Source organism: Balaenoptera borealis (assembly GCF_965194805.1).
Source record: "Balaenoptera borealis genome assembly, chromosome: 16".
Classification (NCBI taxonomy): domain Eukaryota; kingdom Metazoa; phylum Chordata; class Mammalia; order Artiodactyla; family Balaenopteridae; genus Balaenoptera; species Balaenoptera borealis.
In genome coordinates this window covers 1,188,369-1,215,986 of record NC_138872.1, presented here as the reverse complement: position 1 = coordinate 1,215,986, position 27,618 = coordinate 1,188,369, and the positions used below count along the sequence as shown (strand labels likewise).

Below are 27,618 nucleotides of genomic sequence, written 5' to 3'. Positions count from 1 at the left end.
TGCGTCTGCCCTCCCGTTCCCCGCCCCCGCCTCCGCCTCCGCCGCGGCCCCCGCCTCTGCCTCCCCCTCCCCGGCGCCGCCGCCGCCCCCTCCCCGCCCGGCCCCGCACCCCGAGCGGCCGCGGAGACCGCGCAGCGCGGCAGGCGGGATCCTCACGGTAAGATGGCCGCGGCGGACCCAGGCGGCCGGGCGGAGCGTCCCCGCGGGAGCGCGGCGAAGCGGGGCGGGGAGGCGGAGGGCCAGGTAGGGGTCGGGGCCGGGGAGGGGTCGAGGCGGCCCGGGAAGGGGGCGGGTCGGGCCGCGGGGGTGCGCCGACCGGCCAACCGCGCCGGGGGGCCTTCCGGGGTTGGGGGTCCGAGCAGGCGTCATCGGGTCGCGTTGTCCGGGGAGGCGGCGCCCTCGGGGTTTGCAGGTCCAAATGCTCCCTTCTCCTAAGGCGGCGGAGCCCGGGCGCAGAGACTCGGTGTTTGTTGTTGACGAAGCGCGTTTCGAGGGGAGTCTGCACATTCCGAGGCGGCGCCTGCTAGGAGGTGATAGTTCTCGACACGTCGCACAGGTGTCTCTGCGACGGGAACCGTTTCTACCCGGAACCGCGTCCGAGCAGAGGCTGAGCTGCAGAGGCCGGACGTTGCTTTTGCGAGCAAGTGTTCCTCGCCGTCCGCATTGGGATGTTGAATTATGTCTGTGGTATTTTTAACTCCCGAGTTCTTTCTGCACGAAACAGAATGGGACAGTTCTCCAAAGTTGTTACTTTTTCAAACGTCACTCTGTCGTCCAGGACTGAGAATTTGATCTGAGTGAGTTACGCCAGTGGCCCGTAGCTTAGAGAGATGGGCCCTTGGGTGAGGGACAGCACCTCTTGATTATGTCTTAGGACAAGTGTTCTTCTGCGGATCAGCGTTGGGCATGGCATCCCCCACGGACCGAGGACTTTGTCTTGTACCCTTTTGCTTCCCCACCTACACTCTCTCCTTGGGCGATCTTTGGCGAACTCTTGGCTTTCAGTCATTTTGTGGCGGCTGTTTCCCTAATTGTTTCCAGCGCTGAGCTCAGGACCTGTAATCCAGGTGCCTGCGTGACTTCTCCTGCCGTGGGTCTGATAGCCCAAACTTGCCCGGCTCCTCAGACCTGTTCCTCTCATTTGTGGCTCCATCCTCCAAGGTCTCAAGCTTGAAACACCCCCATGGTCCCCGAGTCTTCCGTTCTTTTATCCTTCCACGCTGGGTCCAGCAGCAAGGCCCACTGGCTCTGTCCACAGAGTCTTGGTGGGCTGTGCTCTGTGGCCCTTCTGCTGCTGTCCCCTCTTGTCTGGGTGGCTCCTCACTGGTATTCCTGCGCAGCTCTCACCACCCCACGGTCACCCCGTGTCCACTGGGCACCCAGAGCTGCCTTTTAAATTTTTTTTTTTTGTTTGAATCGGTTTAGCATGTGCTTTGCTATGTATAAAGTAACATCCACGACGTCTGTGTCAGTTACAGAGGATAAAACTGACGTGGACGGTGGTGGGCTCACCACCCATCCCGAGAGCCCAGCTGGTGCTCCCAGGGCCCCCCTTCCAGTGGTAACCACCTCCTGAGTTTCATGTTTCATGCCCTTACTTGAAACAATGGCAAAACGGTTTTGCTATGAATGTATATTTAATGTATTTACTGCTAAGCAAACATTGTACAGCTTGTCTTGTTTTTCTTCTTCACAAACCGCCGCACCTGGGTCTCTGCTGTGACTGGCTCTCTTCGTCCATCTGGTTTCTAAGTCCCCCATGTGGTCACATTCATTTATTTTACCTGCTTTAGTAAATCCTGTTCCGTGGATACAGTCACAGCCCCTTCTCAGTAGTTGTAAAATCCATGTAACTCTGAAAACCAAAGGTTTTTGGTTTTCTTTTTAATCTGTTAGATGGCAAAACCTCACCTGGCAAAGGCTGTTTAGTAGCTTCTGTTCCACTTGGTATGAGGCCTCATACGTTTCACTGAAGAAATCGTATCTGATTGTGGGGTGCTGCCCCACACCACAGAGAGGATGGCGTATGATACGTGGTAAAATGTGCAGATAGTCTTTGTACAGCCTGGACAGTGCTGAAGCGTGAAACCGATGTGCCCCAGGGTTTTGGTGCCGTGGGACCGTGCTCCCGTGAACCACAGACCATTTGTCGGTGCTGCTGTTGGCTGAACATCCGGGTGGATGGCTTCCATGTTGTCGCCATCCTGAGCAGTGTCTCTGTGGACAGGCTCGTCTGGGTCTGGGTCTCAGTCTCCAGGAGTAGAAGAGCCGGCTGTGAGGAGCACACGTGCGCAGCCTCGCACAGCGAAGCCGAGTGTTTTTGCTGTGCGGTCCGTTCTGACCGCAGGGTAAAGGGGTTCAGGAGAACTCCACGTCTTTGTGAACACATGGTGTTGTCAGACCGCTTCATTTTTGTCAGTCTGGAGGGTGTGTGATGTGGGCTTCTCTTGAGCACACGCATCGCAGCACGTGATTCTTCAGCCCGTACTCTCGTGGCTGCCCTTCGTGCTTAGAGGGGAGTTCATCTAGATCCCCTTGTCCTGTAGGGCCTTACTCGGACCCCGGCCGACCTCTTGACCTCCTGGTCCTAAGACCCTTGGCTCTTCCTCACGTTCATCCTCCTTCCTAACACCCCAACCTTCTCTTTGGTCCCTGAATCTGTGTTTTGAGTCTCATGCCCTTTGCATGTGCCGTTTTCCACATTTTAAGTATCTTCCCACTCTCCCCGTCTTACTTCCTGCTCTGTCGCCGTGTTTATGTCTGAAATGATCGCAATTGTCATAGAATTCTTCACCGATTCTTAAAATATTACCTTTTTTCCCTGTAGAAATAAATCAGAATGAGTTACACAGAAAAACCCGATGAAATCACAAAGGACGAGTGGATGGAGAAGCTCAATAACTTGCATGTCCAGCGGGCAGACATGAACCGTCTCATCATGAACTACTTGGTCACAGGTAGGGGTGTGGCGAGGGTGCTGCCGCTTGGGCCTCCGTATCCCTTTCTGTGCACACAGTCGGGACTTGCTGAAGTTCCGCGGTGCACTTGTGTTCAGGCGTCATGAAAATGCAGTGTTCTTTTTGATAAACTTGTAGTTACGGTTTTAAAGAGCTATTCTCTTCCGGAGATGAGATCATGATTTCAGGTCTCTGAGACCTAAGGAAAAAATCTGTTTCTTGGCCTTTGACATTTTTGCAATTGATCAACGTAATTAAGAAAGTGCTGAAGTACGTTTAAAACCCAAGTAATTAATCTCTTCTGGCCAGTCTGGTAAACGATACTGGACTCTTTCTAGAAGGTGTGTCCAACTCAAAAGAAGAAAGGGGGACGGGCATACGGAAGGAAACGCACATGCTCTGCGGCTAACACTCAGTCCTCCTTGACACTGGGAAGCAAAAGGGTAACTCTGTACGTGGTGAGAAAACCCACATGTTTCCAGAAAGCGAGTCGCCTTCCTGTGAGTTCCCAGTGTCCACCACCCCTCCCGTCAGTCTCTGATGTGGAAGAGAATTGTAAACTCACTAAGAGTGGGAGTGGCCAGGGCCTTGCAGGCGGAGAGGGCCTTGCTTCCCCTGGAGCAGGTCGGCAGCTTCTCTGCACTGGGCCTGGACCGCAGCCCTCCACCAGGGGCCACACCGGCACGTGGGGCCTCAGCACCCATCCTCACCTGGCTGGGAGGTTAGAGCGTTTGGGGTGTTGGGGGAAGGAAATGAAGTACTATGTCTGCGTTTCTGCATTTCCGGGGCATAATTGGTAAGTCACAAAGGTATTAAACCCAAATCCCCAAGAAAGTGCAGTTATATCAGAGATTTTTTTATTCAAGGCGGATGGGCTTTCTAGAGATAAAAGGGCTTTGCATTGATGTCTTGCTGACCTTCCGAGCAGTGAGGATGGTTTTCATTTCCAGAGGGCTTTAAGGAAGCAGCAGAGAAGTTTCGGATGGAATCTGGGATCGAACCTAGTGTTGATCTAGAAACGCTTGACGAGCGAATCAAAATCCGGGAGATGATACTGGAAGGCCAGATTCCCGAGGCCATCGCACTGGTCAATAGCCTCCACCCGGAGCTTCTGGACACAAACCGCTATCTTTACTTCCACCTACAAGTGAGTCTGGTTTGCGGACGCTCAACAAATTAAGGTTCTTTATGGGATTCAGAAGTAACGAGGCTAATTCGCCTTAATAGAACGTTGCTTTAATTGACGTGGGGAAGGGGTTAGAGTTAGCTGCTCTCCTGTGTGTCTCAGAAGCTGTTTCTTGCTTTAAAAACGCAAATGTAACAACTCGGAGTTGCTAGACAACTCTGTCCTCTGAGAGGCCCTTTCCATGAGAAGCAGGCGCGGCCGCGGGGGTGTCACTGGCCGGGTGGCCAGGCGCCCGGCGCTCACCCCGTCTGCTTGGCCCCCGACCAGCAACAGCACCTGATCGAGCTGATCCGCCAGCGGGAGACAGAGGCGGCGCTGGAGTTCGCGCAGACCCAGCTGGCCGAGCAGGGCGAGGAGAGCCGGGAGTGCCTGACCGAGATGGAGCGCACGCTGGCCCTGCTGGCCTTCGACAACCCCGAGGACTCACCCTTCGGAGACCTGCTCAACATGATGCAGAGGCAGAAGGTGGGCGCCAGGCGGGAAGGGGGCTTCCGTCTGCATCCTCCACAGATGTTCTCGGGATTTCCAAAGAAACGGGGCGGTGGGTGGGTGGTGTCGAACAGGACAGCGCTTCTGGCCGGGACACTGCTGGGAGGGCATCGGCTGTTCCCTAGCTTAGACTTCCATCGTGTCACACTAGGGGCCCAGGGCATCGCGACTATTACACGACAGTCAAGCCTCTTTGCCCATTTTTCTTGTTTATCTGAGCCTTCTTCCTGTATAGCTGGAGACTCGTAGAAACAGGTGTTTCAAGTACCTTTTGATTAGAAGCCCACACTTGCTTCGGACACTTTGGGGCTCCCCGTTGCAGCCTCTGTGTTCCCGCCGGTGCCGTGGCTCCCCGACTGCAGTGCTCCTTCGCCGCCGCCCGCCGCTACCCTGGAGGGAGGGTGTCCTTGGGGTCCCCCTCAGGTGTCGTCCTGGGGCTCGTTAGGATGGAACCGGTCCCACCCCCACCTTGGTCTGTCCTCTCTGCCAGTCCCCTCGTGCCCAGCTCCTGGCATGTCGCCGCCGTCCAGGCCGGATGCGACATCTGCTGACCACACCGTGAGCTCCTCTGGACAAGTAGTGTGTTTTACATCCTCTGGAGCGCCTGACAGTCACAGGCTTCGTGTTTGTTAAACAAGTAACCAGCTTCTCACGTAAAATTGGTTTCCAAGACGCATGAAATGCATCTTATGATGGACCCTTTTTGCGGGCGCTCTGCGTGTGTGGTGGTTTTTATTGGCTGCCTTTATTTTCTAGGTGTGGAGTGAAGTGAACCAAGCTGTCCTGGATTATGAAAATCGTGAGTCAACACCCAAGCTGGCAAAGTTACTGAAACTACTCCTTTGGGCTCAGAATGAGCTGGACCAGAAGAAAGTCAAATATCCCAAAATGACAGACCTCAGCAAAGGCGTGATCGAGGAGCCCAAGTAGAGTCTGGGCAGGGGCCCCATTTCACCGCCCGGGCCGGCAGAGCACCGTCTGGGACTGAAGATTTTTACGGCAGCAGAGAACTCTTTCCTCCCCCCTTTTACTTTGTTTTTTGACCCAGAATCTTTTCGAAAGGGAGAAGTAGCCCTTTTAAGTGCTGGAGAACGCGCAGCGAAAGACACCGTCTCTTCCTGCTGGCGAGGAAGGCTGGCGAGGACCGCACCATGGCCTGACCTCAGTGCTCTGGGCGTCTCGGCTCCCAAGACGCCGCATCTTAGGGACACTGGTCCACCCGAGGCCCCCGCTCGGAGCATCTGGGCAGCACTGATGGCCGTCTTGCTCTCTGTTTGCGTCGAGGCAGGCAGCGCGTCCTCACCCTCCCACGTCTCGGCTGGCCTTCGTGTAGAAGGATTTCCTTCCCCCCTTGGTTTTTGGTTTGTTTTCGTTTTTTCATAGGAAAGACTATATAAATTTGTAAATCCCAATTCAAAGACTTCTTTTGTGTGCGGGTCCTGAGTTTGATTTTTTTCCCTTTTGGTCTGGGTCGTGTGGCTTTGGGGGAGATAAGTGCGTGTGTGCGTGTGTATATGAGGGGCGGGCTGTGTGTTTTTTAATTTTTTAAATATATATTTTGGTGCTGTACGTGGTGAGAGACTCTTTCCTAGTGGATCAATGAACCATCTCTCCTGGGCAGTTATGTTAAAAATAAAGGTTTCTCTTTAATTTCAAGAATGACCAAAATGGTCTCTCAAAAGTTTTAATCATCTCCAGCACACCTTTTGCTTCTGGGGCTGGCTTCCCCATGTGACGGCAGTGACACCGTCTAGTACCTACAGCCGGAGAGACGCGTGACTGCGCCGCGGCGTGTGCCGTGGCGTGTGCCGTGGCACAGTGGACTCTGTCACCTGCACTTCAGCATCTCTCACGCCGTCAGCCGGCTCTGTGCCTGTCCTGCTTCTGTGCCCTCACATCTGTCCCCTGCCCCGCACCCAGTGCGGTCGGTGATACCCAGATGCAGGCTCGGGTGTTGGGGTTTGTGGCAGGCGGCCCGGGGCGCCGGTGCTGGAAGGGCTTTCGTGGATTGTTGCGGAGCTGCCAGCCCCCGGGCGAGGCCGTGGAGGTGGAGGTGGAAGGGGCCCCAGCGCGCGCAGCTCTTGGGGCTGGTGGCTCCTGTTCGTCCTCTGGTGGGAGCGCCCACGTGGCTGAGACTCAGTGCTCCCTCGTCTGACCCCTGTGCAGGGTGGGCTGTGCTGGCACCCGGGCTCGATGGAGAGAAATGCCATCAGCAGCCGAATCTGGGGAGCCCACGGGCCTGGATGCACAGCGAGGCAGGTCCTCGGGGAGGTCGGGGGTCTGCCTCCGACGCCCCGAGTGTTTGTCCTGAAGCATCTGTGGCACCAGCTCTTCCCTCCACTTACCACTCACTTCCGACCTGCACTTGAGTCTGCGGGGTCACTGGTTTTCAGTGGGTACAGCTTCAGGCAGGATTTTCCTTCCCCAGGGGGTTGTGTAATTCAGTCACGGGTGCAAAGGCAAATAGACCACTCAGGCCCTAGACTGGCCCTTCATGCTGCCCTTTGGACCTTGTGAGGGTTGGGGGGGGGGTGTCCTTTCCTTAACCCCAGAAGTGATGAGTTTCACCTCTCTCGGTCGTCAGCCTCAGGTGTGACCTTTCCGTATGATCGTTTTCCCTGAGGTTTGAGGATAAAAATAAGTTAGGGAGAAAGGGGGTTTTAATCTTCAGGTAATTAAGACTTAATACAGCAGAAGCTGGAAAAAAAATATTAGGGAAGTAGACATAAAACTACATTTCTTTAAAAGCACCAGGTAATTCAGCATATTCCTAATCCTTTGTTACTGGTGTATATAAGATCGTTTATGTGCATAATTAATATATAATCAATTTGACATACTTTTCAAAGGAGAGGGTTTGAGATGCACAGTAATGGGCAAGAATCATCTATAAACTGTCGGGACCTGAATGGGGTTTGTCGCGCGCATGAAACGTTACATGCTTACGAGAAGTGTTGCTATTTCACTCACCAGTTAAGTCAGTGAGTGACTTGATGAGCCAGTGCTAAAACCCACGGGAGCTGGGTGCTGGCCAGACTCGGAGAATTCAGATGTTACTCTTCAGCTCTTTACCTTTGTTTAAGGGGTTTAGTTCCTTCCCCATGGGCTGGAAATCTTCAAGGGGGCAGCTTTGCAGACTTCTCTGTTTCCTCTTTTTTGCAGTCTCTGTTTTTTCAGCGAGCAAACTACCTTAAGCCATTTCAAGGTAATGGACATTAAGTATGCTGATTTTTCTGCTTCGTCTCATTTGGATCTCGCTGTTGTGTTTGTTAAAATGTAATGTTCTACCAGGGTAGTTTATTTCTTCTTTTTACACTTTCTGGTGGAAAGTGCCTTGAAATAAATAAAATGTGAGCATATTCTGGTACTCTGTGTTCCTGATGTTGTGAAGTCACATGAGGAATGACCCCTAGTCTGGATTCTTCCAGAGCACAGGGATTGTCGCAAAGCAAATGAGAGCTAATGTATTTTGCCATTTGAATTAAGTTTTCCAGTTTCTAGAAAAGGCAGCTGTTGGTTGGGACTGGTCCTGGCGTGGACTGAGATTCCGGGAGCAAGCCTGGGGGTCGCAGGGCTGGCTCCGCCGTCCAGCCAAGATGCCCTCTGAAGACAGACATGCAGAGAAAACGTGTGGAGGGCAGCTTTTCTAAAGCAGTGTGATGTCTGTACTTTCCCACTTATCTCTGCTGTTAGTTTGGAGGAGCGTGGCAGAACCAGGAGTTTCAGAGAGAATCGTACACATTCTGTGTTAAAAGACACTGCCGTCCTCCGGATAACAGGGCAGGACTCCTTTCCGGGTGACTATTGCCAAGTCTCAGTCTGAACAAAAGACCAGATTAAAGGCGTCAGGTGTGGTGACTGCAGGCTGGGCTGCCCGCCCCCAGCCCCTGGACACCAAGCGTGTTGTTCCTGACGGCGGGTATGTTTCCATTTCAGAAATACGTACTGCTCTTTCGGGTTTACGGTCCGTTGTACTGTTGGCAGCAGTCGCGTGAGAGCCTGTGTAAAGCAGTCACCCGCCCTAGCACTTGGTGCCCCTCTGATTCTGTCATTCCAGGAGATTCCCGGGGCGCATGCGTGCAGCGCCCACAACGTCTTCTGAAAAACGCAGAATAGGTTGCCTTTGCTGCCTTTTCTTCATTTCATAGTAAAAGTTTGCACATTTTTCTCAGAGTGGTCGTCTGAAAGCTCTCCCCCCGCCGCCCCCCGCCGACAACGTTCTAATAAGAACAAAGAACTCCGTGCCACACTAACACGTTTGCATGTAGACCTGGAAGGGTGGGGGAACTTTGGCTCCCGTGCGTCCGTGCTTTGCTGTGGCTCCATCCCCGCTCTGAAACCTGCCGTCTGCTCTTCTGCACGGGCACCTCGTTTCAGTTTTGTGAAGGAGATGGAGCTAGTCGGGCTGCCCACCGCATGACTTTCAGCTGCATTGGAACATTCTAAGTAATTTTTTTGTGACGTATGAAATTTCCAAACCTTCAAAGAAGAAGGGCTGCTCCAGCAAGCCCGGGGCCGCCGCCGTGGTGCCCGTGCTGGCGTCCAGCGGGGCGGGTTCCCGCGCACCCTCTGTGGAAGGCCAGTGTGGGACCCTGGACGCAGCCGGAGGGCGATGGGCGGGGTGCAGAGCGCGGCCCCGTGCCGGGCACGCGCAGGGGTGTCGGCGCTGGTGGCATTGGGGACAGGAAAGGAGGGCCCTCCCCCGTCCCTGATCCACGGCAGGGACCTCTCCCGCCTCGCAGGGGCGGCCAGGTGGCCCTTGGCCATGCCCCTGAGCCCTTGGCTCTGTGCTCACCTCGCCCAGGGTGCTCGGTAGGGGCTGGTCCTGGCACGGGGCCTGCCCGTCCTGGAGGCTGTGCCTTAGCACCGAGATATGCCGTCGAGGCTCTCCCTTCCTTGTGGTGGTTTACTTACGTAGACGTCAGGCACGGGGTTCGAGTGGGCCTTTGGCATGACTCGCTGGGGCGGGTGGAGCGTCCTGAGCGGCTTTGCCTTTGCGGGACGCCGGCCACGGCTCCATGGTGAGCAGACTGGCCCAGCCCCAGCGGTGGGGGGGGGGGGGAGGGGTGGTCTGGGGTCACTGATCACCGTAACCCTGTGCTGACAGCATGGCGGTGTTTCCCATTGTGGAGATGGGGGGGGGAGTTAAATAGGAACATGGGGCTCGGGTTGTCTGCGGTTTGGAAGTCTCCCAGCTGGAAGGCCAGGTTCACGGTCACATCCGACCGTGGCACAGAAGGAAGTCTGCCGGGCTCGTTTACCCCCAGCTCTGACCAAGTGGAGCAGCGACTGGAGGTGAGCAGATCTTGCCCGCGTGAACCTTTCTGAGCGGCTGCGTTTTCCCCACGTCAGATGCCCGTGCAGCAGCAGGCTCACTGCAGCACGAGGCTGAGACCCCGGCGCGCCTTTGGAGCTGGGGACGCGCCTGGCCGCCGGGACCCCGAGGCGCTCTGCGTGTTTGGGCTGCACGTAAGCTTAGTCACCGGAGAGGACGGAGGGACGTCTCCTCCTCTGGTCGTGGCTCCCGCTCTCCGCAGACTCGGCCGCGGGCCCTGTCCCATGAGGTTTTCTCCCCCACAGGTCGTGGTGTCTTACAGTCACACTAATTTTACCAGCTGGCTTCCGCGAGTGAAGCCAGCCCAGCAGTCACGGAGGATGCCACGCCGGGGCTGGAGGGGCGGGAAGGGAGGTGGTGGGCGGTCAGCCGGAAGCCTGGAAGGCCGTTGACCACCCTGACTAGGGTGAGGGGACGGGGCGCTGGCCCCTGCTTGGCCACAGACTCGTGGGACTGGTGAGTCCTTAATCTCTGGGTGTTCTGTTGTATCCTGAGCGTAAAACAGAAGTGTTGAACAGCAGTGTTTGTAAGGTTCAAATAATGACCTCACCAGCACTTTGTCCCCACTTCCTGTCTCCCCCTCCTCACCCGGCTGGGCTCCCTGCGGTCCTGGAGCTGGCCCTGGGCCTCCGCCCGCCCTGCCCGCACGCCTCCTCCTTCCCTGCTCTCAGACTGGACTCGTATGTCTGTCTGGGGGCGCCTCTCAGCCCATCCCACGGCAGAATCCACCCTTCCCTGCCCCACTTAGTCTCCTTTTTGTGTTTCGTCTACACGTCCCGGAACGTCAGTTCCAGGAGGAGAGGGGCTTTGGGTAGGCAAATGACAAATGCCCCCCACAGTGTGGCTCTAGGTCTGTATGTAAAATCATCAGCAAAGAGCCTCGGGCAGTGGGTGAGAGTGAACTGCCAGGAGGAGGGTGGGGTACTATCGTAGCTGAGCTGAACAACGATTCTCACACTTTTCCGAGTCGTGGGCTCTTTGGGGGAATGCACCTCTCTCCAACACCATCCCTCTGCCCCGTTGAGCGTCGTATGGATGGAAGAACAGCAGTTCGTTTGGCAAGCGTACATGGAGCAGGGCGGGGGAGACCCAGGCCCGAGGTGTAGGTTCGGAGGGTTCCCTCCTGGTGGGACGTGGCCACGTTCGCCAGGCTGCTGTGTGGAGGATGGATTGAGGGGGTAGCGGGTGGAGGGGGCGTTGCAGGGTGAAGAGGGGGCAGCTGGCGGAAGCAGAATCGCCCAGAAATCCACCTGCTTCCTATGTGTCCCAACGGTCACAGCCTCTCCGTGCTGGCTGTGCGCTGCACGTGGGCGTGAAGCCTTCTGAGGTCAGGTGGAGCCCTGAGAGTGAGGACCCACAGGACTCAGCGCAGGACCCAGCACGTGTCCGTACTCGGCACACTCAGTGCCCCGCCCCCCGCCCCCGCGAGCGCTGGGCCGCCCAGGGTCACAGGGCTGGAGCCCACCTTCAAAGATCCATTTTAAAAATTGGTTCCCCTTGAGTCTTGCTGTCCTTGCACGGGTGAGAGTACCCCGAGCTGTCACCTGATGCACAGGCAGCCCTGCGAGGTGAGGACCACCCCACCCCACCTCCATTTGTGGATGTGCGCTCAGGCCGCCCTGCCAGCAATGTGTCCGGGCTGGGATCACTCCAGCTCAGCCCCTCCGAAGCCCCATCCTTCCTGCCGCCTGCAGGGGAAGCGCCCGCGCCATCCCGAACTTCCGCGACCGGCAGCGAGGAGGCCCCGGGGTGCGAGGGTCTGACCCGCCCGCCCGCGGGAGCGCCAGGCCTGGCCTTTCCGACAGAGTGAGCGGGGCGGAGACCCAAGTTGCGCGCCCCGCCCCGCCCGCCGCGGTGGCCGTCCGGGGGCGACACGTCCTGGGAGTACGCCGGACGGAAGCGCCGCTGGGACTGACACGTGGACTTGGGCGGTGCTGCCCGGTGGGTCGGCCAGGCGGGAGCGGCCCCAGACACCCTGTGCCCGCGCCGTCTGCGCCTGATGCAGCCAGCCCCGGACGAGGCCCGCAGGGACGCGGCCGAGGACACCCAGTGGTCCAGGTGGGGCCTCGCGGTGGGGGTGGGGGGGTGGGCTGGGGGCGGGGCGGCGGTCAGGGGAGGGAGTGGGCGTCCTGGGCAGAGACGGCTCCCTGCTGCCCCGCACCTTTGCTCTGCCTGGGGGGCCTTATACCTCCACGCCTCCCGCCTTCCATCCAGGGCCAGTGCCACCCGCCACCCACCCAGAGCCCCCTGCACTCTCTCCAGGCTGCCCCGGTCCCGGGGGTGGTGCGAGCAGTGTCTTGTCCTGGGGGGCCTGCCTGGCTGGGCGGGGTGGCTCCCAGGCATGGCCTCTCCACCCCCCAGGACTGCACCTGTTGACAGGCCCCAGCTCCAACCTGTGACCACCCACTGAGTGCCACCTGTGCAGGCAGGCAGTGGGCTGGGGGGGGGTTGGGGGGGCCACGCCGGCACCTGCAGCAGTTGGCTGAGCCTTGCCATCGTCGTGTGCCAGAGATGTGATGCCAACAAGGTCCCCGCAGGGGTGTCGGTTGTGGGGGAGGAAGAGCCCGGGCAGGTCACCCCCTTCCACTGCCGGGTGCAGAAGGCCCTGGGATAGGGATCTGCTCACCAGCACGACTCACACAGCGGCCAGGAACGAGAGGCGAGCCCTCAGAGCAGCCCCCAGGCCACCCGTGGCTCAGAGCTCCCTCCGGTCCTCCAGTGGACCCCAGGCCCGTCCACCTCCAGCTCCGAGTCCCCGGGGGCCTGCCCTGCTGCCTGCAGGACCCGCCTCCCAGAGCTGGTCACAGGAAGGCCTCAGAAGCCAGAAGGCTCCCTTGGGACAGGGCCCGGTGAGGGCGGGAGCCCCAAAGCCCAAATCACAGCATGGGGTCTCCTTGCCAGGTGCCCAGGAGGGTGACAGGCATGCGGGCGTGCCCGACTGGGGAGCGCCCTGCGGCCTGCCTCTGCTCCCTTGCTGTCTCCCCGCCCTGCTCCTTGTCGAGGCGAGGCCCCGCTGAACCAGGTGGCAGGCGGCTCTGCAGCCAGCTGGGCAGAGGGCCGGGACCTCTAAAGAATGTTTTGCAAACTTCCCTCTCGGTTATGCTTTAACGGATCTGGATCTGGCTGGCTTTGCCTTCACCGCCTCCCTCCCTGCCCAGTTTAGAAAGGAGCACCTGCAGGTGGGGTAGCGGGGGTCCTGGGTGGAGTGGGGCTCAGCGGGAAAAGGTGTTTCACAGCCCCGAGTGGCTAGAGGTGATGAGAATCGTGACAAGGGCGCCCGTGGGCGGCTGCCGCCATGTGGATGACCCCCGAGGCAGGGCCACTCCCCAGGGACGTCCCAGCCGGGCGTCGGCAGCCTTGGGCCCACACGTTCTCTCCGGCGGTTGCCCTCTGCCCCTGCTTGCCCTCTGCCCCCAGCACTGATGCATTTCCCTTTTCTGAATCGAGGGTCCACGTGACCTTGTGTTTGCTCAGCCGTGGGTGCTTCTCTTGCACAGGGGCCATTTGCAGGATGCAGAAGGTTCTAGAAGGTTCACAGGAAGCACCCTGAAGAGCTGGGGGCTCAGACCCGAGGCTCGGGAGTGGGCAGAGTGGGCTGGAGGCAGGTCTTCAGGCCTTTTGTGGCCAATTCTGCCATGACCTTCCGTGTTCCTAGCAAGCCCGTCCGTAGGTCCAGGATTCTGCGTCTGGCGTCCTAATCGGGCCTCCGGCAGCTGGCCGTGTCTGGGTCACCCCCTCCAGCCAGGCCTCCAGCTGGCCTGTTCTGTGTCCCCAGCAGCTGTGGAGGACATCCCTTTGCCCGCCCAGTGGCACTGCCCGCCAGCTCAGGGTCAGGGCTGCGGGGGCCTCCGGGGCCCAGGGAGGAAGCACACAGCACCTGGCCCCCCAGCTCCAGAGGGGGTCCCATGCCAGTGCCTTAAACTCAGAGTGGGCTGGTTGCCTGAAAGATGATGGGCCCTTCTTGACCTCCCAGGGCCACAAGGAGGCGGGGGGCAGCGCCGTATTCTCGGTGCCCTGCCAACCTTCCAGAGCAGGTCAGTCTCATCTGGCTTTCCCCTGTTTCTAACTGGACTTCCCACCCAGAAAGCAAACAGAGCCAGGCTCCCAGGGTGCCGGCACAGTGCATCCGAGGGAGGGGCAGGTGCCGGGGACGCGGTCCCAACTGCGCGCAGGTGACCCTCCGCCGCTCTGACCACATAAAGGAATAAAACTTCCTTTTAAAGGCAACTTCGGGCTGTGGCTGTTCGTGGGGAGTTGAAAGCCTTGCTCCCCAGCCCCTGTCGCTCCCCTTGTGCACCAACCCGTGTGTGTGCGCTTGCCGAGGGCTCGCCTGCAGGGCCGTGTAGGTGGCCCTGGACGGAGGCCAGGCAGGGCTGGGCTCATGAGTCCTCTGCTGGCTCCATCCCGGTGGGCCCGGGTGGCCGGCTGGGCTGGTCTTGGTGGGCAGTTTGGACGGTGCCTCCCGCTAGGCCTGGTGGGATGTTTGCTCAGAGGGAGCTGTGTCCGCGAAGGCCTGAAGTGCTGGGCTGGGAAACGGGGGGCAAGAGGGTGGACTGAGGGTATCACCCCCACGGTTGGAGCCGCGGAGGAGACGGGCCCTGAGCCCCCAGGGGTCGCATGTCATAAACTCAGACATTGATTGAGCCGGTGCCTCCTGGGGGCTCGCTGGCCTGGCAGAGCCCCCGCCCCGCCCCTCACAGTCTCTGGTTCTGTAAAGGAAACTAGCATCTGGGACCACCAGGCCCCAGGTGAGTCCGCGAGCTGCCCCGTGGGGTTCCGCCCCCTCCCTCCGCCTTAGCCTCTCCAGGGGGGAGGTCACCGAGACCTGCCGCATGCGCTGTGCTACCGTCGTCCTCACCGCCTTGGCTTCTGAGTCATTCCAGGCACACTTTACGAACCAGGAAGGCGGGTGGGGGCATGATGGCCCCTCCCTCGTCACTGAGGGTCACTGGGCAGTTTCCGAAGGGAGCAGCCCCCCAGCCTCGGCCGAGGCACGGTCCAGCGGCCGGCTCCTGGAACTGCAGAACGGCAGGCTTTCCAGCACGGGACACTATTTCCCACTGGACTCATATAGGAAGTTCTAGTATAAAAAGCAACTCGTCCAAGAGTGCTGTCCGGGAGCCCCACCCATGGCACCCCTCCGGGCACCCAGAGACCCAGTTTGAAATCCGTGGTCCAGCGCACATGGGGAAACTGAGGCACAGGGAAGGGCGGGTTTCCCCGAGTCAGGCCAGGGCCCAGAACGGCACCCAAGTCTCTCCTCCGGGAGAGATGGTCACCACATCAGACCACACACATCACTGAGGGCTGCAGAGCACTTTGGACTGTAATTCCCAAACTCCAAACCGGGCGCCGCCCACAAACACGGCTCTGTCTGGGGACAGCAGGCTGGGCTCATTCACCCCAAACCCCCCGAGGGAGGGGCTCGAGCCTGGAATCAGCTGTCTCCGCTGGTGGGACTGCCAGACGCTGCAGCCTCTGGGGGGCAACAGCTCCCCGGCTGTGAGGGCAGCAGCGGGGACAGGGAGGGCCTCTGCAGGCCTGAGACACGGGGAAGGCTCCCTGACTCGCTCCCCGGACTGTGGAAAAGTACACTGATGTGCCAGGGGGAGGTGCCCGCGGAGGAGGGGGACACTGGTGCCAGGCCTCCCCCAACCCGCTGGCCAGTCGACAGCTCCTTGTTGGGGCTCCAGGAACTGGTGGGTCACCTTGCTGCTCACTGACCCGAGAAGGAGCTGGGCATCAGGGACATGAGCCCGTCTTCACCCAGGAAACTGAAACTCGGGAGGCTGGCGCACGGGCCCCATGTGCCACCACCCACCCCCCGCCCCGGCTGTGACCAGGTCCAGGACAGCAGCTCCTTCCCGCCCCGAAATTTTCCCCCAGCGCCAGGGGTCCGGGGTCCACCCTGCCAGGAGGAGGGCGCTGGCCAGAGGGGGTTGGGGGCAGCCCCGCTTCGCTGCTGGCCCAGCGGTCCTGCCCCGGAGATAATGGACACGGCCGTCGCGCCCACTTATCAGGTTCCTGGTACGGGTGCCGCCTGCCAGCGGGCAAGATCCTCAGGGCCTCCGAGGTCTCTCACCCCCGGGAGGTGTGCAGGCGAGGGCTCCGGCCCTCCCCGGGGTGGTCCTGGCCTCACCCTGGACTGTCCCCCCGGAGTCGGCTCACAGCCCGAGCCTGGGTGGGGCCCACAGGCAGGGGACCTGCCCGTGTCCGCAGGTGGAGTCCAAGCTTCCACTGCCCTGGGCCCCATTGGCTGTTCTTTGCACGTGCCCGGCCGGCTGGGGGAGCCCCCGCCAGGTCCAGACAGGGGTCCAAAGGGGTTTGGGGAGCGAGGGTGAGACTCCACCCGCCAGGTGAGAGACATCCTTCCCTCTGTTCTGAGAACCGCCCGTGCGGCTCCTGCCGGCCTCACCCTCCTGGACACCTGCCCAGTGGCCTCCCCAAGGCCGTACAGCACTAATGCCTCGGGCCGCTTCGGGCTTGGAGCCCCTGCCCGGTGCCTTCCCCACAGCCTGAGCTTCTTCCCTTCGTGCGTCTCACGCCACCACCCCCCCTCCCCACCCCGGGGGGAACCCTTGCCCCAGTTGGGCAGGTGGGTCCAGGTGCAGGCAGGACCCCCAAGACCCCACTGAGACTCTTCAAGGCCTGTCCACTCTCCCGACCCACCACCCCCCAGTTGTGGCCCCCACCCTCAGGGGACGTCCCCGCCCTGTGCAAAGACATCGCAAGTCACTAGTGGTGCCCCTCCCCCAGGCCATCCCCCAGTGGGCCCCCCCGCCCCGCCACCTGCACAAAGAGCACTGAGTCTCCTCTCTCTCTTCTTCGTTAAAAAAAAACACCAATCCCCCCTCCCCAAACTTTGTCTTTTAGGACAGTTCTAGATTTACAGAGCTACCGCAAAGGCAATACATACTGCCACACGCTCCACACCAGTGTCCCCCATTCACGTCCTAGGTCAGTGTCCATCTGTCCCCCTCAGTGCTGGACCGCCGTGGGCAGTACTGCTACCGAAGCCCATGCTGTGCTCAGGTTCTGCACTTTCCCCCGATGTCCCAGGACCCCACCCAGGGTCCCACAGGCACTTGAGTCTCCTGGGCTCCTCCGGGCTCTGGCAGTTTCTGACTTCCTGGTTTGGTGACTGACAGTCGAGGGTGCTGGCCAGGAGTTTTGGGGACCGTATGGACTTGGTCTGGCTACCTTCCCAGGTGGCCAGGGCTGCCTCACTGCTGACCAGGCTCCTCCCAGGGCCTGCCTGCCCCAAGGTGGTCTGCTGGGCAGACCCAGCTCTCCTGGAGACCCTGCGGGGGCCCGTGGTGCTGTGGTACCCTCCCTTTCTGCCGCGGCTGGGGTCCTCTTGCCCAGCCCATCGCCCCCTTGGCCGGTTACCCGCTGTCAGCCTGGCTGCCTTCCTGGGCCCTGGATCCATGGAAACCGAGAGCCCGGGTCCCGGAGAGCAGCACCTCCCCAGCTACGGCTATTCAGCCTGCCCTGCGACGGCCACCCGGGCGCTCCCACCTCTGCTGCTTGAGGGACCCCGTGCATCGTTTCTTGTGTCTGCCCGTTTCTCCCAGGAGTCACCAGACATGAGCAGGTGGACGTTTGAGAGGTGGCCGAGGTGCCCCATCCAACAGCCTCTCCTGGGCCTGACCGGGCCCTTCTCTCCCCAGACCCGAGTGCCAGGTGTGGACAGGGGCGCTGCTTCTGGGGACATGCCTGCTGTACTGCGCCCGTGCCAGCATGCCCGTCTGTACCGCCACCATGAGCCAGGACTTCGGCTGGAACAAGAAAGAGGCCGGTGTCGTGCTCAGCAGCTTCTTCTGGGGCTACTGCCTGACTCAGGTGGTGGGTGGCCACCTGGGGGACCGGTAACCCCTCCCCCCGCTGCAGGGCTGGGGGAGGTGGCTCCTAGGAAGGGAATGGGGGGGAGGCCCCCCCACAGCAAGACGGGGGCTGGGAGACCCGAGGTCCGCGCAGGGGTGGGCTGGGGCCGGCGCTCAGCTCGTCTTGGGTGCTTGGTTCCCTGGGGAGCAACCGGCATCCACCGAGGCAGCTCTGGGGCCCGTGGGGACAGAGGGACCAGGCTGTACCCTGCGCGCTCAGCCTCGGCCTCCTCTGCAGAGGGGATATGGCTGCAGTGCCCACCCCAGAGGGCAGCTCCAAGCGACGGATGGCGCCGGCCCCCTCCCCGGGTTCCTCCACGGTAGGGTATGCTGGTCCGGCCTGCAGCCCGGCCGCACAGCTCCCCACCACTGCCCTCTTGTGCCCCGTGCAGGATCGGGGGTGAGAAGGTCATCCTGCTGTCGGCTTCCGCCTGGGGCTTCATCACCGCCGCCACCCCGCTGCTCTCCCACCTCGGCAGCGCCCACCTGGCCTTCATGACCTTCTCTCGCGTCCTCACGGGCTTGCTCCAAGGTAGGGGGGCTGCAGGGGGCTGCAGGGGGCTGCCCCCATGCTGCCAGCATTGGACCTCCGGCCCACGCGCCGCAGAGCAAGGGGAGTGTGTGCACGGGGGTGTGTGCACACACACGTACGTGCATGTGTACCTGTATGCACGGGCGCGTGTTCAGGTGGGTGCTCATGGGCGTGCACGTGTGTCCTCGTGTGTGCCCCTGCGTGTGGTGTGCCTCAGATCAGAGCGGGTGCATCAGTGCTGCAGCGCTGCTGCTGCTGAGGTCATGGGCTCTCCCGCCTGGCAGGCGGACAGCTCAGGCCGTCCCTGCTGGCGGGCTGCCGGCTCTCGGCTTCCCTTCCCTGCACCGGGGTTTGTTTGTGCTTCGATGCCGTCGCGCCCAAGGCACTTTCCGTGTCTAGAGTCACTTCACAGTCTGGCTGGCACGTTTTAATGTCACGTGTCCTCCTCTGCCAAAACTTCCGCTCCAGGGATCTGGTGTCAGCCAGGTTGCCACACGGCACCGTCGGCTCCACCAGCCGCATGGTGGGCACGTGCCCAGTTTCTGTGTGCTGCCAGTCGGAGGCCACACCCGCGCTGGCCGGGCCAGCAGGCTGAGGGGATGCCAGCTTTCCCAAGCCCCCCGCTCTCGTTCTTTGGGGATATTACACTTCTGAAGAGAGCCCCCCTCAAAGATCTCCAGTGGCCTGGGGGAGCTGGTGGCAGGGGTGCACGCCCACCCTCCAGGGAGTGGGACGGCCTTCTGAGCTGCCCTACACCGGCCTGGCATCTGACAGCATCCGTCCACTGGACGTGACCCCTTCCTCACCACACCTCCCCACTTCCCAGAGCTCTGGTAGGGCGTGGGCCTCTAGCCCGTACCCCCAGGACCCCAGATGTACATCCTGGAATTGGCCTCTGCCTGTTTGCTGATCAGCCCCGCCGGGCCGGCCCACAGGTGGTCCTGGTGGTCCAGGCAGCCCAGCGCCTGCGCTCCTTTGAATTCACCCCACGTGCTCCCCACACGGTGTGAGCAGGGGCCCGGGGCCCCAAAGGGAAGGCAGGGACCAAGTCCTGTCCCTATGTGCCCTGGCCTCTGAGCTTCCCCAGGTGCTTTTGGAGAAAAGCACAGTGTAACGAGCAAGAGCTGCAGTCGCCAATGCAGTTTTTTTTTTTTTTAAACTAGATTTTAAAATAATTATAGCTTTACAGGAAGTTGCAGTGAAATGTACAGGGCGGTCCCGAGCTCCCTCCCCCACCTCTGTGTGGTGACATCTCACGTAGCTACAGGGCAATGTCACATCCAGGACCTGGCAGTGCAGTTCCACGGGGCCGTTCAGGTCTCACCGACGTACAAGCACCGTGTGTGTCAGTGTGTGTGCGTGTGCACTTGTCACTTGTCACCTGTGTGTGTGCTTCTGCATGTTGGTGCCAGGACTCTGGAGCCGTGTGGCTCTGGGAGCTGGCATGACAGTGGAGGAACGCCAGCTTGGGCCAAGAAGTCCCCCTGCAGCCGTCCTGGTGGCAGGACCTCGAGCGAACCCCCCGCTCCCCAAGCTGAGTGTCTCCTTAGCTGAGTGTTGGGAAAAGCCCAGCCCTGCTGGTCCCTGGGGGTGACAGCGGGAGGAAGGAGACCCGGGCTTGAATAATCACCGAGGGCCCCGCAGAGCTTCCAGCCCGTGTCTCACCCCTCCGCCGGCCACCCTGGCGGGGCCCGCGGGCCAGCTTGGGACACAGCTCCACGCGGGCCTCTGCCTTCTCTGCTGCCCCAGGGGTTTACTTCCCTGCGCTGACCAGCCTGCTGTCCCAGAAGGTGCGGGAGAGCGAGCGAGCCTTCACCTACAGCACCGTGGGGGCCGGCTCCCAGTTTGGGTAAGTCCCAGCCTGGGGGGTGCCGAGCCGGGGCGGGGCGGTGGGGGGAGGCGAAGGGCGTGCACCTGGCAGAGCGCCTCGGTGCGTCTGGTGGGGACAGGCCACGTGCACATCTGGGACAGGGTGACGCAGGTCTGGTGACTCTGTGCTCTGGGAGGCACTTGCCACCCCCCGTCTCTGTGCACGCTCGGTCCCTCTCGGGCCAGAGGCAGGTGACCAGAGCTTTGGGGCTCTGGCACATGGGCTGGGGTGTTAAGTTCCCTTCCACCTGTGCTGACAGAACTGGATGGGGTGCCCGTCCAGATGGGGGGGGTGGCCTGCGTTCGCCCCAGAGGGTACCCGTCACGGTCCAGACCTGTGCCCCTCCCCACTGCACCCCCCAGAGCGCCAGACCCTCCGTGGGGCGACCACACTGGGGCTGGAAGGACGTCTTGCTGTCCTATCGGGGCTTCACGACCCCCGGGCTCAGGGCCCTCACGTTACTGCTGCCGAGGTCCAGGCAGAATGCAGAGGGGTGAGGGGTGCCTACTGGGGGGCTGGGAGCGGCCCAGATAGAAACCCAGGGGGGCCCAGTGACATGTGAATTTCAGAGAAGCAATATGCGGACAGGAGAGTTTCATTGTTTATCTGAAATCCCGTCTCGCTGGGTGACCTGGGCCTTCCGGGCAGCGGGTGGGGTGCAGGGGAGGTACAGGGAGAGACTGTGCCCACCCCCTCCCCGCAGGTGGGGAAAGGGAGGCTCAGAGCGGAGGCCTCCCGCCACTGGCCTTGGGGGAAACCTTTCTCCTTCTTTCTTCTTTAACTGTCTGCTGGCCAAGCCTCAGCAGGTGGGGGGCAGCTGGGGGGTAGCCTCTGAACACACAGGCCAGCCTAGGGGAGGGGTGGCCCCAAGGGCATATTTGGGACAATAGCATCGGCAGGACATGGGGAGGCGTTTGGGTTGGGTGGTTGTTTTTGCATTTTGAGATCTTTTTGAAATTTCATCCTCTCCGAAATGAACAGCTGAAAACCGCGAGGAGGTCTTATGTTTCAGCATGTTCTTGTCACCGCTGTCTTCTCGTTGCCTTTTTCATTTTAAAAGGATCCACACACAACTGTAGGCCAACTGGGAGGCCTAGTAAGGAGATACTAGGGCAACACAGGACCCCTGTGCCACGTCACGGCTGCCACGTCCACGCTGGCTCCCGTGGCACCGAGAGTCCCCGGAAAGCTTGCATCTGTCTTAAAAAAATGCACAACATGAGAGTTGCGGGTTAAGTTTGATTTGGGGCAAAATGAAGGCTGCAGCCCGGGAGACAGCATTTCAGAGAAAATGCTCCCAGGAGGTGAGGGGAGGAGCCAGGATATAGAGGAGTTTGGCAGCAAAAGGGCAGGTAATGGTCAAAAAATTATTGTTAATTAAAGAAAACCCGATCTCTCAAGTTTAGGGATTTAGCGCTTTTCTATGTCTGGGAAGATGCAAGATTCTGGGCTCACTGAAATCATTCCTTTGATGTGCACCTCAGCTCTCTGGGGCCTGTGTCCTGTATTTTCACATCCTGAGTTTCCGCAGGGCTCACCGCAGGGAGTGGCTGCAGTCTGATGGCTGCTAGATGGCAGGTATTCTCTTCAGCCCCGAGTTTCCTCAGGGCTCACCGGCTCACGTTGGAGGGCTGCAATCGTTGATGACTGTGACATCCTTTGTTTGTTGATATGGCAGGAAATATTCCATTTATCACATCCCTAGCAAGCTGCGGAGGGACCAGCCTTCCGGGCAGTTGCCTCACAGGGGATAGAAATGCCCTCTTTTCTAGGGACTCAGCTCATCCGGGGTGGGGGTCTCGGAGACGTCTCCGAGCCCCAGTGAAGCGAGGGTCCCAGCCACGCCCCTCCCTGTCGTTCCAGGACGCTGGTGACGGGGGCCGTGGGCTCCCTGCTCCTGGACCGGTACGGCTGGCCGAGCGTCTTCTATTTCTCGGGTGGGCTCACCCTGCTGTGGGTGTGTTACGTGTACAGGTGTCTGCTGGGTGAGAAAGGTACGCGCTGCTGCCCGGGAAGGGCGGGGGCCCTGGCGCCTTGTCCCCTCCAGCGAGCGGCCACCGAACCCCCAAGAGCAGGCCAGCTCGGGGGCCCCAGGATCCCCTAGGTAGAGCCTCACAGAAGACGCCCACTCCCGGAGTCTCAGCCGGCTACGGTCAAGTATGGTGTGAGAGTCGCTGGGTGAACGCAGACGTGCAGGGGCTGCCCAGCCGGCAGAGGCAGATTGCAGGGGTAGAGGTGGCTCCCGGTGACAGGAGTGGGGCCTGGAGGGTTTGAGGACTCAGGGGACAGATGGCCAACACTACTGTCCACCCTCGAAGGCAGATGCTGCCGACCCCAGGCTCTGGCGGAGAGGACAGGATGGCCCCCAGGCGCAGCTGGGGACCCACGAGCCGCCCCCAGCTTCTGGCCTGTGGGGGCAGAGCCGTCCACCCTCTCTGAATGGCTTTCACGTGGAGATGCCTTGCCCTTCAGATCTCATCCTGGCCTTGGGCGTCCTGGTGCAGGGCCTGCCGGTGTCCAGACACACCAAGGTGCCCTGGAGACAGCTCTTCCGAAAGCCTTCTGTCTGGTGAGCCGGGCTGCTGCGGGGATGGGGTTTGGGGCCCTGGGGACCTCGGCCGCAGGGCGAGCGGCCCACGCGGGGGCGGCTCCACTCTGGGCTCTGCGCCCTCAGGCCCCTGGCTGCCCGGGTGCGGGGAGGGGGCTGGGGGGTGTGGACCCTGAGCCTGGCCCCCGCCCCCCAGGGCGGCCATCATCTCCCAGCTCTCGGCGGCCTGCTCCTTCTTCATCCTCCTCTCCTGGCTGCCGACCTTCTTTAAGGAGACCTTCCCCGGCTCCAAGGTGGGTTGGCCGCCCGGCAGCTCGCAGGGTTGGGGGGCGCCGCGAAGCACATGCAGAGGGGCCCTGGGTTCCTTCCGCTGAGCTCTGGCGGTTCTGACGCCTCTCGGCTCAGCGCCCGCACCTGGGTGCACACAGGAGAGGCCCAGCTGCTGCCCCGGGTGCCCGCCCGTCTGCGGACAGTCCTTCCGGGGGGCTGGGGGCACGCAGGGGCCGTGGTGTGGGCACAGATGTCACCTGCTGGTCAGCCTGGCTGACTGCACCCCGGCCGCCCGGCCGCCCTCCCAATTCTGGTGACCAGGACCCCCTGGCTGCACACTCTGGGTGGGGTGCGGCCCCCCAGCTCTGCCCCCCGGGTGTGGGGAGCCATGAGGGAGGTTCTGCCTGCAGTGGTGACAGCGCTCGAGGGCCTGGCGCTCAGTCAAGGTCGGGGATGAGTTAGGATCTCGGAGGCCCAGCCTGTGGGCAGAGAGCCTGGTGGGCAGTGGTGGGCGTGGGCGGCCGCCTGGCCTGTTCGTCCTCTCCCCGTGGTCGCTCACCTGCCCTGGCGGCCTCTGAGGCCCCTGCACCCTCCTCCCTGCAGGGCTGGGTCTTCAACGTGGTGCCCTGGCTGGTGGCCATTCCTGCCAGTCTGTTCAGCGGGCTTCTCTCAGACCGTCTCATCAATCAGGGTGAGCCCTGGGGGAGGGGCCGGTCAGGGAGCCATGCCTGGGCCTTGCCTCACTTTGGGGGGCGGAGAGGCACCCCTCCTGGGGTGCACCTGTAGCGATGGGACGAGGCCACGCCCCCGAGGACCAGGCCGTGAAAGTGGGACCCCTGGCGCTTAGAGCCAGCCAGGTGGGCCCTTGGAGCCCGGCTCCCGGCCTGACTCTGCTGATGACTGCCTCCAGCTTGTCACCTCCCAGCCTGTTTCCCCATGAGGGGACGTTGGGACACAGTCACACTGCGACGGTGTAATTCCTCCACCCGGGGGCTGGACACAGCCCCCAAGCCTCTTCAGAGGAGGAAAGGGCACCTGGTGAGGTCAAAGGTCTCAGGCCTGAGACCCGAGTGCACACGCCCCGAGGATGACCGTCCCGCAGACACGCGCGCTCCCCGCGACCCTGCACTGCGTGTCCTTAAACGTCAGTCTTGTCCTAGTTACAGAAGAACCACCCACTCGTTGTGGAAAACTTAGAAAATTGGTAGAAACACAAAGAAAGCACTCTGTAACCATAGAGTGTCCTTCCTCAGGTGCGTCTGCCAGGCCTCGGCCTTGGGAACCCTCTAAGTGCACACGCACTCACACACGTGTGTGCACGGCTCACAGTGATGCAGGCTGCCCCACCTTGAGCCCAGCACGGCCCTCCTCTCCCCGCTCCCTCCCCGCGGCCGTGAGGGTGGGACCCACTCTGGGTGCCGTCGGGGAATGGGACAGCACAGATGGGCTGACAGGATGTCTCCTGGTCTCCCCGTCTAGGTTACAGGACCATCACTGTGCGGAAGTTCATGCAGGTAGCAGGGTCGTGGGACGGCTCTCTCCCTCCAGACATCCCTGTTTTGTTCCCGGGGCCCCGGACCTAGAAGGGGGCTGGTGTGGCACAGTGGCTGGAGGGCACCGTGGGTCAGTGCTGGGGACAGGTTTGGCTGACCTGAGGCCCTTGCCTGAGTCCTGGTGCCCATTTTGGGGCCCGGGTCGGCTCACGTCGAATGGGCTACGACCAGCAGGGCCCAGATAATTCGTGCAGCCTCGTCCCAGCGGCCTCCAGGCAGGCCCCAGCCTGGGAGGGGTCCCCACCGACCCTCGTGCAACGTGGCCCAGGCAGCCCAGGAAGGGGCGAGACCCCCACCCCGTCCCCACTCGTCTCTCCCGCAGGTGATGGGCCTTGGGCTGTCCAGCGTTTTTGCCCTGTGTTTGGGCCACACCTCAAGCTTTTGTAAGTCTGTGGTCTTTGCATCGGCCTCCATCGGCCTCCAGACCTTCAACCACAGGTAAGGGCCAGGTACCTCGTCCACCAGAGCCGCCCACGCTGCCTTTGGGCTCCCGGGTCCTGGGCCCCTGGCTCGGGGCGCACATGGAGGGCGGGCGCATGGCAGGCCCCCACAAGTGAGCCACGAGGTGAAGGCAGTCAGGGTATCAAGCCGGCGAGGACCTGGGCCTTTTGGGAAAACAGAACGGGTGCTTGGGGAGGGGCTGGCAGAGGAGATGAGGGTCCCCAAGCAGCATCTTTTGAACCAAAGGTAGGGAGCGAGCCCATCGGATTCCACACCTTGTTCTGCAGGCCTCCCGGCCTGCGCAGCAGCTCAGTGTTTAGTCAGGAAAACTGCACTGACTTGCTTTGGGAATCGGCACCTTGATGTCGTTTTCCAAATTATCGGGTAGCAAATGAGCGTGAGTCCAAGCAAACTTGCCTCCCTGTCTTGTTTCATCCTGGGAGTGGGTCCCGCGCGTAACCGCTGAGCTGGGGCTGAGCTCCGGGCATGGCCAGCCTCCGGGATCCAGGTGATCAGAGGACCGACCGCCGGCTTGGCGGGTGGCGGCCACCCTGTGATCACTCGCCGGCGTCCTTTCCTCTTCCCGCAGCGGCATTTCCGTTAATATCCAGGACCTGGCCCCGTCCTGTGCCGGCTTCCTGTTTGGTGAGGACCTCGGCCCCTTGTTGGACAGGAAGTGGCTGCCCGACCCTGTTCTCCCCCCCGCTCCCAGGGCCCCCAGGGGCCACCCCCAGGCGGGTGGGCCGTGAGAGGGTCTCAGTGGGCCTCCGCTGACTGGTCCTCGTTTTCTCGGTCCTGTTCCAGGTGTGGCCAACACAGCTGGGGCTTTGGCAGGTGAGAAGTGGGCTGGGGTCCCCTGCCTGCGGGTTTCAAACCCAGAGTTCCCCGGGGCGCCGCCCCACGCCTGTGTCCTCCCACCTGCTCCGCTGCCTCGGCCCTCAGGGTGGGGTGTGGCACCCCTCGGGGGGGCCCCACAATGTCAGAGCAGTGGCGGGGGTCAGCCCAGACCCCAGAGCTGGCCGCGGGAGAGCACAGAGCCGCCTTCCGCGGTGCTCATGCTTCCGATGGCATGTAACGGTCCCCAACCACCTGACCCACAGATGTGAGTGAATCCCCGAGGTCCAGGGTCCCCAGAGGCCGAGTGCCTGGGTGACAGTGACGGGGGCTCATGCCCTCAGGCCCCCCCGCCCTCAGCTCCTCTCCAAGCTGTCCTCAAAGGGGCGGGATGGCCTGTCACCCCACCTGCTTGTCCCCTCTCGAGGGCGCAGGAGTCGTGGGCGTGTGCCTGGGTGGCTACCTCATCGAGACCACGGGCTCCTGGACGTCTGTGTTCAACCTGGTGGCAGCCATCAGCAGCCTCGGGCTATGCACCTTCCTGGTGTTCGGGAAGGCCCAGCGGGTGGACCTGAGCCCCGCCCACGAGGACCTCTAGCCGACTGGCCCACTGTCCCCGAGGACCCAGCGCCATCAGCCTCGGGGACAGCGCTCAGCTTAGAGGCCCCCTGCTCCTGGCCCAGGCGTGAGCAGAGGGGGAGCCTCAGCCCGCAGGAGGGTGCCGTCCGGCGCCCCCGCCCTTGCGGGTAGCGGCCTCCTTCCGGGTTGGTGGCACCTCACGGTGGGTGGCTCAGTATCTTTAGTAGCAGCAGCTTCGTCACAGACACGGTCTGTTCCTCGTAGATCCGTACAAGCCCCACGGGGTCAGCCCGCCCCGGGACCGTGTCACTGCAGGGCAGGGCGGCCCACTGGAGTCTCTCCCCAGAACCTGCTTGGCTCTGTTTCTCAGCTCTTGGGGCCGGATCGTGCTCTGTGGTGGGCCGTCCCGTGCACTGCGGGGTGTTTGGCAGTATCCCTGGCCCCCACCCACTAGATGAGCCCCCCCAGTTATGACAGCCACCCCGTCTCCTGACATCACCAAGTGTCCCCGGGGGACCCGCCCCCTGGCTGAGGACCACAGCTCTAGAAGAAGGCCGGGGAGGGCTGTGGTGTTTCCGCTTCTCCAAGCAGCCAAGCTGAGGCCCCCCAGTTCGATGGGTGGGCAGAAGTGGGGGCTCGAGGCCCTTGTGCATCGTTGGGGACCCTGCCCCCGGCGTCCCCTCCCATGGATTCCCAGGCACTGGTGATGCGTCCTGCTCCCCTGGTGCCTGGCGAGGGCGCGTGGGCACCCGCTCCTGGCCAGGACACACCCTGGAACCGGCGAACCCACCGCTCCACCTTGTCTTTCCCCCTCCTTGTTTACAATAGAGGGGCCGGTCGTCTCACGGATTAATAATAGATTTTGCAAGATGTATATGCAGAGAAAAGAAACTATGAGAATATGGAAAAGCACACCAAAGCCTTATTTAAATGATGACTATTAAACTATTTAAAAAGAAGACCATAATGTTATTTAAGGCCCTTCTTATGAAAAGAATAAACGTGTGTTAAAGATTTATTTCACTCGTTCGAGGAAACCAGCAAAATGTTTCAAACAGTCAAAGGAAAATGCCAAGAACAAACGTACTGATCCTCTAGGATGCTGACACAGATGTGCAAATGCAGCCGAGGTGGGGTTTCC

At 61.1% G+C, this 27,618-nt stretch overlaps 2 protein-coding genes across 7 annotated transcripts; both read left to right on the top strand.

The window, feature by feature from the left end:
* Nucleotides 1-13: 13 nt before the first annotated feature.
* On the top strand, nucleotides 14-6,053 carry GID8 (GID complex subunit 8 homolog). Of its 4 annotated transcripts, XM_082360699.1 has the most exons (6): nucleotides 15-157; nucleotides 437-530; nucleotides 2,828-2,957; nucleotides 3,908-4,104; nucleotides 4,411-4,608; nucleotides 5,389-6,053. In XM_082360699.1, the coding sequence occupies exons 3-6, from the start codon at nucleotides 2,840-2,842 to the stop codon at nucleotides 5,560-5,562; spliced, it is 687 nt and encodes a 228-aa protein (XP_082216825.1). In that variant the 5' UTR covers nucleotides 15-157; nucleotides 437-530; nucleotides 2,828-2,839; the 3' UTR covers nucleotides 5,563-6,053. The 4 variants fall into 4 exon arrangements, with proteins under 4 accessions (XP_082216824.1, XP_082216825.1, XP_082216826.1 ...); XM_082360698.1 differs by lacking the exon at nucleotides 437-530 and having other exon boundaries at nucleotides 14-157; XM_082360700.1 differs by lacking the exon at nucleotides 437-530 and having other exon boundaries at nucleotides 111-243.
* A 5,761-nt stretch (nucleotides 6,054-11,814) lies between these two features.
* Nucleotides 11,815-27,438, top strand: SLC17A9 (solute carrier family 17 member 9). 3 transcript variants are annotated; one of them, XM_082360695.1, is made up of 13 exons: nucleotides 11,815-12,025; nucleotides 17,638-17,835; nucleotides 18,243-18,382; nucleotides 20,132-20,231; nucleotides 22,116-22,246; nucleotides 22,725-22,821; nucleotides 22,997-23,093; nucleotides 23,674-23,761; nucleotides 24,550-24,584; nucleotides 24,946-25,061; nucleotides 25,654-25,709; nucleotides 25,869-25,898; nucleotides 26,326-27,438. In XM_082360695.1, the coding sequence occupies exons 1-13, from the start codon at nucleotides 11,967-11,969 to the stop codon at nucleotides 26,646-26,648; spliced, it is 1,470 nt and encodes a 489-aa protein (XP_082216821.1). In that variant the 5' UTR covers nucleotides 11,815-11,966; the 3' UTR covers nucleotides 26,649-27,438. The 3 variants fall into 3 exon arrangements, with proteins under 3 accessions (XP_082216821.1, XP_082216822.1, XP_082216823.1); XM_082360696.1 differs by having other exon boundaries at nucleotides 11,816-12,025; nucleotides 26,333-27,438; XM_082360697.1 differs by lacking the exon at nucleotides 11,815-12,025 and having other exon boundaries at nucleotides 17,672-17,812.
* The last annotated feature ends 180 nt before the right edge of the window (nucleotides 27,439-27,618 follow it).